The 12136-nt window shown below is 39.3% G+C and overlaps 1 protein-coding gene across 1 annotated transcript in view; it reads left to right on the top strand.

Annotated features, from left to right (window-relative positions):
- Positions 1–12136, top strand: part of Pdzph1 (PDZ and pleckstrin homology domains 1) — a 112568-nt gene that overhangs the window by 63767 nt on the left and 36665 nt on the right. Inside the window, exon 8 of the mRNA NM_027001.1 lies at positions 4862–5040. Within this exon, the coding sequence (NP_081277.1) occupies positions 4862–5040 (179 nt within the window). The remainder of the gene's footprint in view (positions 1–4861; positions 5041–12136) is intronic.

The raw sequence follows: 12136 nt of genomic DNA, 5'->3' as shown, positions 1-12136 counted from the left end.
GGATGAAAAAGAAGGGGGAAATGATGTCATCTCAAAAATAACTTTTTAATGATGAAATCTCAAAAATAACATAGCTTTTTAAAAACTAGCAATATGTACCTGTACTATCAACAAGAAAAAAAGAAAGAGGAAAAACTTCGCATGACTACAATAGCAACAAAAATTTGAAGTTTTTAGAATTAATCTATCAAAGAATGGAAAAATATGATCCAAGTCCATACAAGATCTAGGATAGATATATAGCTCAGTGTAGAATTCTGTGTTCAAGGCTTTAGGTTCAAGTCTGTATGATGGACGGGACTAAATGCCTGAAAATAAATACCATTTTTATGCATTCATAGGTTAAAGATGGAAATTTCTTAATTCTTCCCGAAATCATTCTAAAATTTTTAATATCACAATAAAATTTAATTTAAATGAATGGGTGGTTTGGAAAACTTACCTGCAAACATGCAGAAAAGCAAATGTCTTTAAAGGCTATATTATTTTTAAATAGGGCAAGGTATCAAAAAGAATGTTCTGTATCGGACATGAAGGTATATTCCAAACCCATACTAACATACAAAAATGTGGTTGCTTTGTAGGAACATAAAATAGATTAGCGAACTGTAAAGGACTAGAAAGCTCAAAAAATACTCAATTATTCACCAAAGTTTTGACAAAGATTGTATATGTATATGTATATGTATATGTATATGTATATGTATATGTATATGTATATGTATATGTATATGTATATGTATATATACACACACACATAAACACACACATACATACATATATACATAGTATTCTACATACAGAGGTGGACTTCAGTTGTATCAGATCTCAATTTTGAAGTTAAAATCAGTGTCAGTAAAAGAAATTACAGACCAGCTTTGTCATTAATCAAAAACAATGTAAACTGTCAACAAGATGATGTTTTAGTTTCCTTATTATTTCAAGTGTCACATAATAACCAGCTTTGATAGGGGCATAACGGTAAGAAAATGAGAATCTTTGTGCACTTACTGGGATATGGAAGTTTAGAGAGCAACCTGTGCTTCTTAGTGAAGTACTTAATAAATCTTAGGTCCTAGCAGTTGTATTTCAGGACAGATAAACTCCAAAACTACTTAAGGGACAAGTCCAAGGGCATTCGTGTTTTATGTGGTAGAAAGGAATTAGAGTCAGCCTGGTGTGTGAACCTATGTTGTAATTAACACAGGCTTTGCATTTCTATTCACTTTGAAGCATCACAGGTAGAATTTTTTAAAGATGGTTTCAAGTTGAAAAAGAAAGGACAAGAATAAACAAAATGGGGAATGAAGAGAGAGACAGGCATACAAAAAACCCGGCATGACATCACTTATGTAAAATAAGAAGACAGACGCCCACAGGAGAATATGGTGACATTCCTATCTGTATCAAGCCCATTTTGTGAAACCTAGCCTGAAAGACAGAACAAATTACTGTACTTGAAGAAAGAATAAAAGCAAAGCATGGAACTCGGAACTCCAAAGACAATCCTGGTGCATGATTGAAGCATTATGACAGGCTCACTGCCCTTGATTTAACAGCAACAAGAGATGCCCTGTGGATGGAACCTACCATACGTAACTGGGCTAGAACATTGTTCTGAAATACATGGGCAATGGTGGTGAAAGCAAGGTGAGCAAAGCAAACCGGGTTGCTGAGAAACAGTGGTTCTGTAGGACATACCTGACTCAGATTGTGGACATCTGCACGAGTTAATTTTATTCTCTTGACAAGGAAAGCAAAAACTGAGTTTTGAAAGGCACTCGGCATCATATCAAAAATGGCAACACCGTATGTGACTCTTTGGAGCTGTGTATGCTTGCCTGCTTTTGGAGACAAGTTCTCATTACAACAGGCCATGACAACCTTCAGTTTGGAATCCTCTTGCTTGACCCTCAGCCATCGGTGCTGGGATTAAGCCCCATACTCTGCTGCGTCTTTATTGAATTAGGTTACCCTCATACGATGGTTTTGGCTCCTGACAGGACTGAGAGTTGGCAGACTCAAAGAGATTTAATCACCAACATACACAGGATAGTATGGTGACATTCAATCACCAATATAGATAGTAAAGTGACACACTGAAGCTCAATAAACAAGCATATGTTTGCTCTATGGGGACTTTTCTTCACCAAGTACAGGCTTTAGGAAAATCAAACATGCAAATTCTCCTGGAGGCCAGGTTCTCAGCTGCAGCCCCTGGCGCGTGCCCTCAGGGACAGAACACTTCTTGCACATTTCTCCTTGTCACTTACCAGGGTGGTAGAGTTTGTCTGACAGTGGAGGTGCGACTCTGACACAGTTTAAGATTGGTGGCATGATAAGACAGCAAGCCAAGGAGAGAGTGTGAATTAGAAAAAGAAAAAAAATTTTTTTTTCTGTTCCCCTGTAGCTGTCAATAACCTCACCGAATACTACACTTCCAAACACGGGCCAACATGTGAAGAAAGAAGAGATTTCTGGGGAGCTTTTGTTTTGAAGGACTCTGTCACTAAAGAGCTGGGGTGGGTAAAGAGGCAGTTTTAAAACTCCTTTATCTCATGAAACTGACAATTTTTCTGACTCTTTCACCACAGGCTGTAGACAGTCACCTATCTGCTTCCTTCGCCCCTCGTACTGCTCAAAGCAAGCATGTTGTCTGGTAGATAAAGGCAGCGGTTCTGCACATCCAACCCCAGGGTCAGGAAACTGATGAGCAGATGTCACGTGGAGGGAAGGAACTAATCGTTTTGTTTTTCTTTCTTTTCTTTTTTTTTAAGGAGATATGTTAGGGTTAAAAAGTAAATTTGGTCAAAGGAAACTAAACCATGGTCAAAGAAAGGAAGAAATACCATTGTTAGTGGCAAAGGCCAAGCAGCAGGGCCACCTGGAAACAGAAGAGCCTAGAGACTCGCAACTGGAATTGTATTTGAACATCATCTGAGAGCTTGCTACAAAAACAGAATGCCAAGGCTCATGCCGAATGAAGGCACAGAGTTAAAGAACCACTGGCTGGTATTTGTTAGTTTGTTAAGTATCAAATCAAGACATTTTCATTTTCTAAGTTTAGGCTGATTATAAATGAATAAGCATGGGAAGTTTTAAATGTTGACCCTTGAAATTTTGTGCCCTTAATGCATAAAGTACAATGGCTACAGATATTATGTAAAACCTAATATCAAAAGTCTAAAACTCTCATTCAAGTTCTTCTGTGAATGTCAAGCCTGAGTCCTCTGGGCCCCGAGTAGCATGTGGTGAAGAATATAAAACCACCATCTCCCGACAGCTGTTTGGAGCTCAGCAACTCCCCGTGCATCCGACTCATGTCCTCACTCTGGGTATGAGCAACGGTCGGTCCTCTAACATGATGAAACCATGCAGCAGCAGAGCCAGCTTGCATCCTTGCCCCGGAGAGAATTTTTCATGGTGCAGCAAGTTATGTTTATGACCAGGCTGAAGCGCAAGCTTAGTCTGATCGGTATCAGAGAAACTAGCATGCAGTCTGTGTAAGCAAGAGGAAAATGACCTCAGGGGCAGCCCACTGCTGCAGTCCATAAATAAATTGGCAGATGTGTCAACTACGCACATTAGTCCAGGAGTGCAGTTCTTTAGGGACTGTAGTCCAAAGACAAAGACATTTGTGGGTTGCCGGTCAATCTGGAGCATTTCTTCTAATTTTTCTGGATGTGTTTTTGACAGGAGCTTAAGGGCAGTTCAATAAATTAAAATGTATTTACATGGCAATGAAGAATTATCTTGACATACTGAGAGTTATTTAATTACCAAGGTACTTTGTGTGCTGCCAAAGTTAAGACTGTGTCAGCCTTTCTGGGACAAATCTTTATTTTCAGGGCCATGTGGCTCAGGCAGAAATGATCCCCTGGGTTGGAGCTTGTCAGTTATAGAAGATGAGTCTCCTTGCTGACCCCCATTTCCATAGACAGTTCTAAACAGATCGGTAATCTCAATGTCAGACATCATGATGAAGTCAGCGCTGCCAAGGCCAAATGTCCCCCTTTAGGGATGTGGCCTCTCTCTCAGAGGAATTGTAAATGAAGTCATACCCCATTTGCAGTCTTCAAAGCATGTCAGGGTTGCTGTCTGTCTGCATGGCATTCAGAGAGCTGTCTTAAGGCATCAAAAGGTAGGTGTGTGGTGTCCGTGCTGGCAGCAACAAAACACAGTGGGTAGGCAGCGACCTCGTATTAACAGGGACAGCGACAATTTCCACAAGCTGTACTCTATTGCAGTCCCGTGTCATGGAAGTCCAGCAAAGAAGATATTCCTAGGAAAGTAACTGGAAGCTCGGGTAAAGTCCTGACTTAACCTGGAATAAGAAAAGGGTCAATACCTGGGACCTCCCAGACTTCTTGTTTCTCAACTCAACAATTTTGATGAGGGACAGTTTCAGCAAAAGACCTAAGTAGTGAGTTAGATCAAGGAGGGTAATTGTTGCAGATAAAAGTGAACTAGAAGAGGGACACATACCTCCACGTGCTTCTTAGAAAGTAAATCAAGATGCTTAAGGAATTGGCTTGATATTATAACTAGTGACATTGCACAGACTTGACTCTGTCATCAGAAACATTGTGGTCACTGTGGTTATGAGGAAGGAGATTAATACATTTCAGGAAACCTGGGTCACAGATAAGTCCTACCACTGACATATGAGTCAACTAAGAGGTAACTGTTCAGTTCTCATAAGCACATAGGTTTGCATGTCTAAGAGACCTGGTTAATCTAACGGTAGGATTTGTTTCTCTGTTTTTAAAGCCCTGACTGTTTTTTCCAACCATTACTTCTGCATAGTCACTGCCTCTCTAGAAGATGTCAGGCCACTGAACTCTCCCATTCATGCCTGTAGGTCTAGACATCCTGACTATGGTGGTAGCATCCGACATCAGCCGCTGTCCCAATACCCCGTGGCCCACCTGCCGTGGTTACCTGCATAAGAGGACTCACTCAGGTTTTGTGAAGGGCTGGAGGAAGAGGTGGTTTGTGTTGAAGCATGATGGCTTTCTCCTCTATTACAAGCACAGAAAGGTAAAGTGTGAGGAGGGGAAACAGCTGATAAGGGTAAGAATGAAAGACACTGGGAAGGAAAACCTCCTTGGACTATCCTGTGTCCAAGAATTACTCTTCAAGACATTATATTGCAAGACTCTAGAAACAGTAGTTTCCCACTTGACTGTCCAGGAATTGTTCTTCCAAAAATCAGAGAAGTACAATTTATGTTCTCTTCTGCTGCATAAATCAAGGGATTTCCTTTCTTCTTGTTTACTTCGGTTTTGATCCTACATGAAGAACAAAACTAATCTTCTAGTGGCATCAGTAAATAAATGTAGATGATTAAAACATAGCTCTTCAGGCCACAATGTGGATAGTCTACCATGGTTGGCAGAACTCTGTGCTTTTGCGGCTCTTGAGGCAGAGAGCTGGGCAGGTCACCTGGAATACCTATTTTGCTTTCCAGATTCCATGAGAACAGTAATGTCTTAACTCCAGGGGGACGCAGGGATTCCATCGGAATAACTCCAATCCTATGCTAAGGTAGTCTTCCTCTCAGATGCTTGTGACTGAGTGAGTCTAGGCTGGATGGGCCCATGTGCTTGGACAGATCTTCTTTACATGAGTCTAAAACACAGTTTATATTTTGCTATCATGGATGTTTTTCTCAGTTAGATTCAATCTGGTGTCTGATTTTGTTAAGCAATGGCAAGAATGCTTAAAAATGACAACAGAGATTTCATGGAGAGCTCTTACTTTCCAACTTCTCATGAAATATTTCCAACAGCTGTCAGGAGCTAACTAGACTTGCTGTCATAAGGAGCACATGCTCTCTCCCATTCAACAAAGGATGCACCATGCATCCTGCAACCTGGGGGACCTGTTGGCTTCACTCTTGGGGGCACCCATGACCCACCTCTAGTCAGGGTTGAAAACAAGAATTTGGGCTCTTTACTTCATTCATGATGACACAATCTCATTTTTTCCCCTCTGCCTTTATTTTGCCTTTCTTGTGTGTGTTTGTGTGTTCATATGTGTGTGTGTGTGTATGTGTATCTGTGTGTGTGCACATGCACTTGTGTGCAAGTATAAACAAACATAATTTCTTCCTGAATATAAAAAGCCAGTAAGGAAACCAGTCCATTGTGAAAGTGAAAGATGATCTCCTGTTGAATTATTATTATAATTTATGTTCTCTTATGTGGGAGTTTCTTTTCCTACATTATGAGCCACTTACTTGTGGAACACTGTCAAGTGCTCTGCCTTTCATAGGAAAGTCAACCATACAGCTCCTTTGAGAAACTTTGTCTCCCTCCAGTGCAGGAAAATAGGATTTTCTCTAAACGGGATGAGAAATTGCTCTCTGTCCTTAGTTTTATTTTCTTGAGTATTAAAGTAAAACAGATAAGAAATTTTCAATCTGGAAAACATTGTGGAAGCATCAGAGACAGTACATGATCTGTAGGAACATGCACATTTGTGTTTCAGAAGCCTGAAGGAGTCCCCGAGCTATGTTACAGTTTCATGGTCTCTTTCCCCTGACCTCTTGAATAGACAAGAATAGCCCTGGAAATTTGATTTTTTTTTTCATTTTAAATGTTTTTAAGAAATTCTAATTCATAAATTAAGTAAATATCACAACCAAGTGTCTTCCAAACTAAAGTCAATAAACAGTGAACAAGAGAGAAAGAAAGAGAGAGAGAGAGAGAGAGAGAGAGAGAAGGGAGGGGAGGGGACGGGAGGAAAGGGGAGGAAAGGGGAGGAAAGGGGAGGAAAGGGGAGGAAAGGGGAGGAAAGGGGAGGAAAGGGGAAGGGAGGGAGGAAGGAAACCCTGCCTTGATGATTTCTGTCTCCTCTTATACAATAAGTAGATGTTTGTTTTTAATGCTCTTCTTCAACAAAATAAAATAAGAAACATCCCTGAGTCAAGCATTTCTTGTTTTAAGATCTTTGATCACTGAGATTCAGAAAGGTCCCAGTATTTTCCATCTGGATTTTCTATGTCAGGGCACTGGTGCTCTTTTTGGCTCATGTGAACTCTTTGAATTAAGTGCATTCAGAAGAAGAATATGCTACACAGTTTACCATAATTCCCACTATCCTTCATTTCCTTATATACTTATTTTTATTACCTATCAAACTTTTGGCATTTGAAAGCATGAAGCCTGCAGTGAAGGTATGTGAGAATTATAAACTATAGTAGTAATTTTAGTTAAGTTTAAAAAAAAAATTTTATGTGCTTCTAGTCTTCTGTGTAGGAGGGAAGGCTGTGTAGCTTGTGATTAACACACAGGTAAGAAAAAGCTGATATGAAGAGTGTGATTGCTGTATTAGCTTTTGATGTAACTAAAGTATAAAAATGTAACTTTATTTCAATTTTATAGAGCACCAATCAGATGTGCTATAGCACTACACATTCCAGAACTCATTATGTCTGATCTGCAAAATAGATAGCAAGGCTCGAGAAGAGTTAATGAAGCGTACCATGGACATAACAGAATAAATTAGTAGAAAATGAACTCACCCGTTCAGAAGTCATTCATGCAACAAGTACTTATTAGATACTTTTTATATGCCACATGCTATGTAAGCACAGAGAAGAAAACAAACCAGACATGATGCCTGCCCTATTTGTGCGTATAGTTCCATTATAAGAAGCCAGTGTAAGAAAACAAATCCTCAAATCAATATGGAATTGTGACCGGTATTACAAATAAAGTTATAGAGGGAGAGGAGAGTTATAGCAGTCTGTTCGCAGCAAGAAGTACAATCACACAGCTCTCTGCAATAGAGTTGTTAAATGGGGAATCAAAAGAATAACTATAAGATATAAGAAGACTGAGAAATTTTCAAAGAAGGCGTATACCAAGAAGGATAAACTTAGAAGAGGTCTGTCCCCTCTCCAAAGCTGGGGTTTGTGGAAAAGATGAAATTTGACAGCCTGTAGCTCACTGGTTTGCCAGGCTAGAGCAATTTACAACTCAACTGCTAATAGGAAACAACCTTTCGGGGGCGCCCCACAAGGCAGCAAACTTTCAGTGGGTGGTTGGTGCATAGTTATACCATAGATGTGAGAATTCTTGTGTGTCTGAAAGACCTGGAACATGGGAAGCCCTTGTCGCGAAGCCTCTGCCAGAAGTGCTGTGAAGGAGACAAACCTTGGGGAAGAGGGATGCAAGCAGGAAAAGTCAGGGCAGCAGAGTGTACAGGAGACCTTCACAAGTTCACCCATATGGCACGCATCACAGGCAGACGACCACAGACTCTGCTCAAACTGCCGGGTCCCAGAGGGACAGCGTATGCTAGCTAGCGCATGGCTGGAACAAAGTACCTTTGAATGGTCAGATACCCACACTCCTGGCCTACCCTGCGGGGACTAGACAAAACAAGAACCTCCTTTCTCTTACAGTGTTCCTCCAGCGCCCTCTGCTGAGAAACATTAGCGGCACCATAGTATAGAACTCAATAATGAAATTAGTTCATTAGCAAAATAAAAAGCAAGTTCTTTAAGGGGCTGGCCACTGGAAGTTTAACTGTGCTCCAGTGAATATATGGGTAAAACAAAATGGATCTGCTTTTTTTTTTTCATTTTTCTTTCTTTATTTTTTCTTATTTTTATTTTTTTTTGAGAAAGTAATGGGGCTGGGGGCCTGGAAAGACAAGGAAGTGAATTTGATGAGGGCGCATTATGCAAAACATCCAGATAATCAATAAAAACATCATGTTGAAAGAAAACAAAGCAGAGAGAGTAAGGAGTGATTAGAAGCTGGGAAATAGTGCAAAGTTTGGAAACATTAGGAAGAGACTGTGAACACATAATGTGTATGTGTGTAGTTGTGAATGTATCTGAGTGTGTGTGAGATAGTGAGTATGTGTATTGTGTGTGTATAGTGTGTGTGGCTGGTTATGTGTGTACGTATGAGTGTGTGTTGTGAGTGAGTGAGTAGGTGGTGTATGTGTGAAAGAGAGAAAGAGAAAGAAAGTAAATGCGTGTGTCTTCTCTCTGTGTGTGTATGGTGTGTGTGTGTGTTTGTATGTTGGTGTGTGTGTGTGTGAGTGTGTTGGTGGTGTGTGTGAGTGTGTGTGCTGTTGGTGTGTGTGTGTGTCATAGTGTGTGTGTGTGTGTAGGGGGAAATTTAACATTTCAGCTGAGCCCCAAGAGTTGAGTAAAAGTTAGCCAGACAGAACGTTGTGATGAGCATTTATTATCGAGACAAAAACCAAGATATATGAGATCTCTAATCTGTACTTAGGAAGAAAGAGAGAAAGGAAGAAAGAAAGAAAGAAAGAAAGAAAGAAAGAAAGAAAGAAAGGAAGGAAGGAAGGAAGGAAGGAAGGAAGGAAGGAAGGAAGGAAGAAAGAGGGAAGGAAGGAAGGGAGAGAGAGTGAGAGAGAGAGAAGGAAGAAAGGGAAATGGAAGGGAGGAAGAGGGGAAGGGACGGAGTGAATAAGAAAAAGAAAGGGTATGTTGCATTTCAGAGATTTAAAAATCTCTCCTGTGGCTAAAGCCAGAGCCTGAGGGGTTGAGCTGAGAAGGGAAGAAGGATATGAGTCTACAAAATAAGCGGGAGGCAGCCATGCAGGGATCCAGATAAAAACAGTGGCTTTGGGGAGTTCTTTTGACTAAAACAGAAATCCAGAAAATACCCCAGGTGGTGGGATATTCTCAAGGGTATTCTAACTGTTTTGCTGCAAATGATTTTAGAGGAGGAGAGGAGTCGAATGGGAACAGCCAAGATAACAGACCATAGGAGTCCTGATTAAGTAGAACACTCTGCAAAGATGTTTCAGGACAAGAATCAACAGGATTGGGTGATTGGCAGAATGGTAAGCCATTTTATTTAATCCCGCCAACTGGTACCTTACAAGGAGCTGACAAGTATTTCTCATGGCACTGGGCAGTGGTGGTGGGGGGCGGGGGGGTACTAAATTCTAAAGCAAACCAGCAGATTCGAAGTCTGGTGAGGGCTCACTTCCTGCTTGCTCCAGGGCTGTCTTCTCTCTGTGTCTTCACATGGACAAGGAAAGTCTTTGCAGCTTGATACACCCTAATCTCATTCCTGACACATCGCTCTTGTGACCTAATCTTTCAGCAATCCTACCTCTGAATTCCTTCTCAATAAGGATTAGATTTCATCATAGGAACCCAAGAAACATGGCTATTTAGTTTACATGGATGACTGAATTTCCTGGAAAGAATGACTGGTGGGATAAAATTCTAATAATTCACTGATATAAGAGCAGATCAAATAAGTATATAGTCTGAAGTTTTCTTTCTTTCTTTCTTTCTTTTTTTTTTTTTTTTGAGACAGGGTTTCTCTGTGCAGCCCTGGTTGTCCTGGAACTCAGGCTGTAGACCATGCTGGCCTCGAACTCAGAAATCCACCTGCTTCTGCCTCCCAAGTGCTGGGATTGGCATTAAAGGCGTGTGCCACCACTGCCCGGCTTGAAGTTTTCATTGAACTAATGTATTATTGTGATTGGCAGTGTGATTAGCATGCCTTTGTAGGGACAGTCAAGGTTAGAACCAGGAAGGATACACACACACACACACACACACACATGTATATATCATATAGCACATGTATATGATATATATTCAATATATATGTTATAATATGGTACGTGGTAAATGTTTTTAGCTATGATAGTTGATAAAGGCGTTAAGGGAGCCATCTTTACCTTGAGCTTTGAGGGTCTGCAGAGAAGGAAGTAGGCAAGGCAACCCCAGAAGTAGACACAAAACCCAGGGGAAAGTATATCATAAAATAAGACCGGGTTTCTGTTTCAGGAAGGAAGGTGATGAGTTCCCAGACAAGATGAAAGTAGATAAGAGGAATAGAGAAAGCAAATAATAATAGCATTATAAAATCCAGTTATATCTGTGATGACACTACTTATAAACAGACTAAACATTCTTCAGCTATTCCACTATTCTCATCTCATTTCTTTCACTGTAAAACTATTTTTTTATTTTTATTTTTTATTTTATTTTATTTTATTTATTTATTTATTTGAGACAAGGTTTCTCTGTATAGCTCTGGCTGTCCTGGAACTCACTTCGTAGAACAGGCTGGCCTCAAACTCAGAAATCTGCCTGCCTCTGCCTCCCGAAGTGCTGGGATTAAAGGCATGCGCCACTACGCCCGGCTCATAAAACTATTTTTTATGAGAACTTAGAGCATAGTATTTTTTTCTTAATTTTTATTATTTAAATGCATTTTATACATCAAAGATATTAATAATATTGAATATTATGAGAATCAAATAATATATAAAAATTTGTTTAACTTTTATATTTATATCCTTTCATACCATAAAAATATCATTAATGAACACTTAATACTATTCATAACTGAGGATCCTATATCTAATGCTGAATACTAAACTGTTTCAAAACATACAAAATACTCTTTGGAAATTAAGCAGAGTAAAAGAGCATAAAATATTAAAAATGAATCACTAAGAAATATATTCAAGAGCCCTTATATGATACCACCTGACATAGTGAGAGAGTATTTAAAACACATTATACATCCTGTATACATTATCTAACAATCAATTTACTTAAAATAGACTATCAGTGTTTCTAGGAGAGAAATTATTTTATCAGTAAGTATATTTTTAAAATTTCAAAATAGAAAAACTTTTTGAAGTTAAACATTAAGAAAGTGCTAATTTCAAGCACAGTGAAAAAAATTATCAATAATATTTCCATGATGTCTGTAGAACATGATTTTAACATTTTCAACAGTAAATATTAAACAAACAGAATAATTACTTTAAGATATATGTCACTGTTACGTCTCCCTTTTCATTTCTGACTTTATTAATTTGTATACTGTCTCTGTGCCTTCTGGTTAGTCTGGCTAAGGGTTTATCTATCTTGTTGATTTTCTCAAAGAACCAGCTTCTAGTTTTGTTAATTCTTTGTATAGTTCTTTTTGTTTCTATTTGGTTGATTTCAGCCCTGAGTTTGATTATTTTCTGTAATCTACTCCTGTTGGGTGTATTTGCTTCTTTTTGTTCTAGAACTTTCAGATGTGCTGTTAAACTCTATTATCCTTAGGTTTCATCCTTTCATTGTGTCCTGGATTTCCTGGATGTTTTGGGTTAAGAGCTTTTTTGCATT

The sequence above is a fragment of the Mus musculus genome, chromosome 17, assembly GCF_000001635.26.
Source record: "Mus musculus strain C57BL/6J chromosome 17, GRCm38.p6 C57BL/6J".
In the NCBI taxonomy this organism is placed as follows: domain Eukaryota; kingdom Metazoa; phylum Chordata; class Mammalia; order Rodentia; family Muridae; genus Mus; species Mus musculus.
Note: the sequence above shows the minus strand (reverse complement) of the source record. Positions and strands in the feature narration are given on the sequence as shown.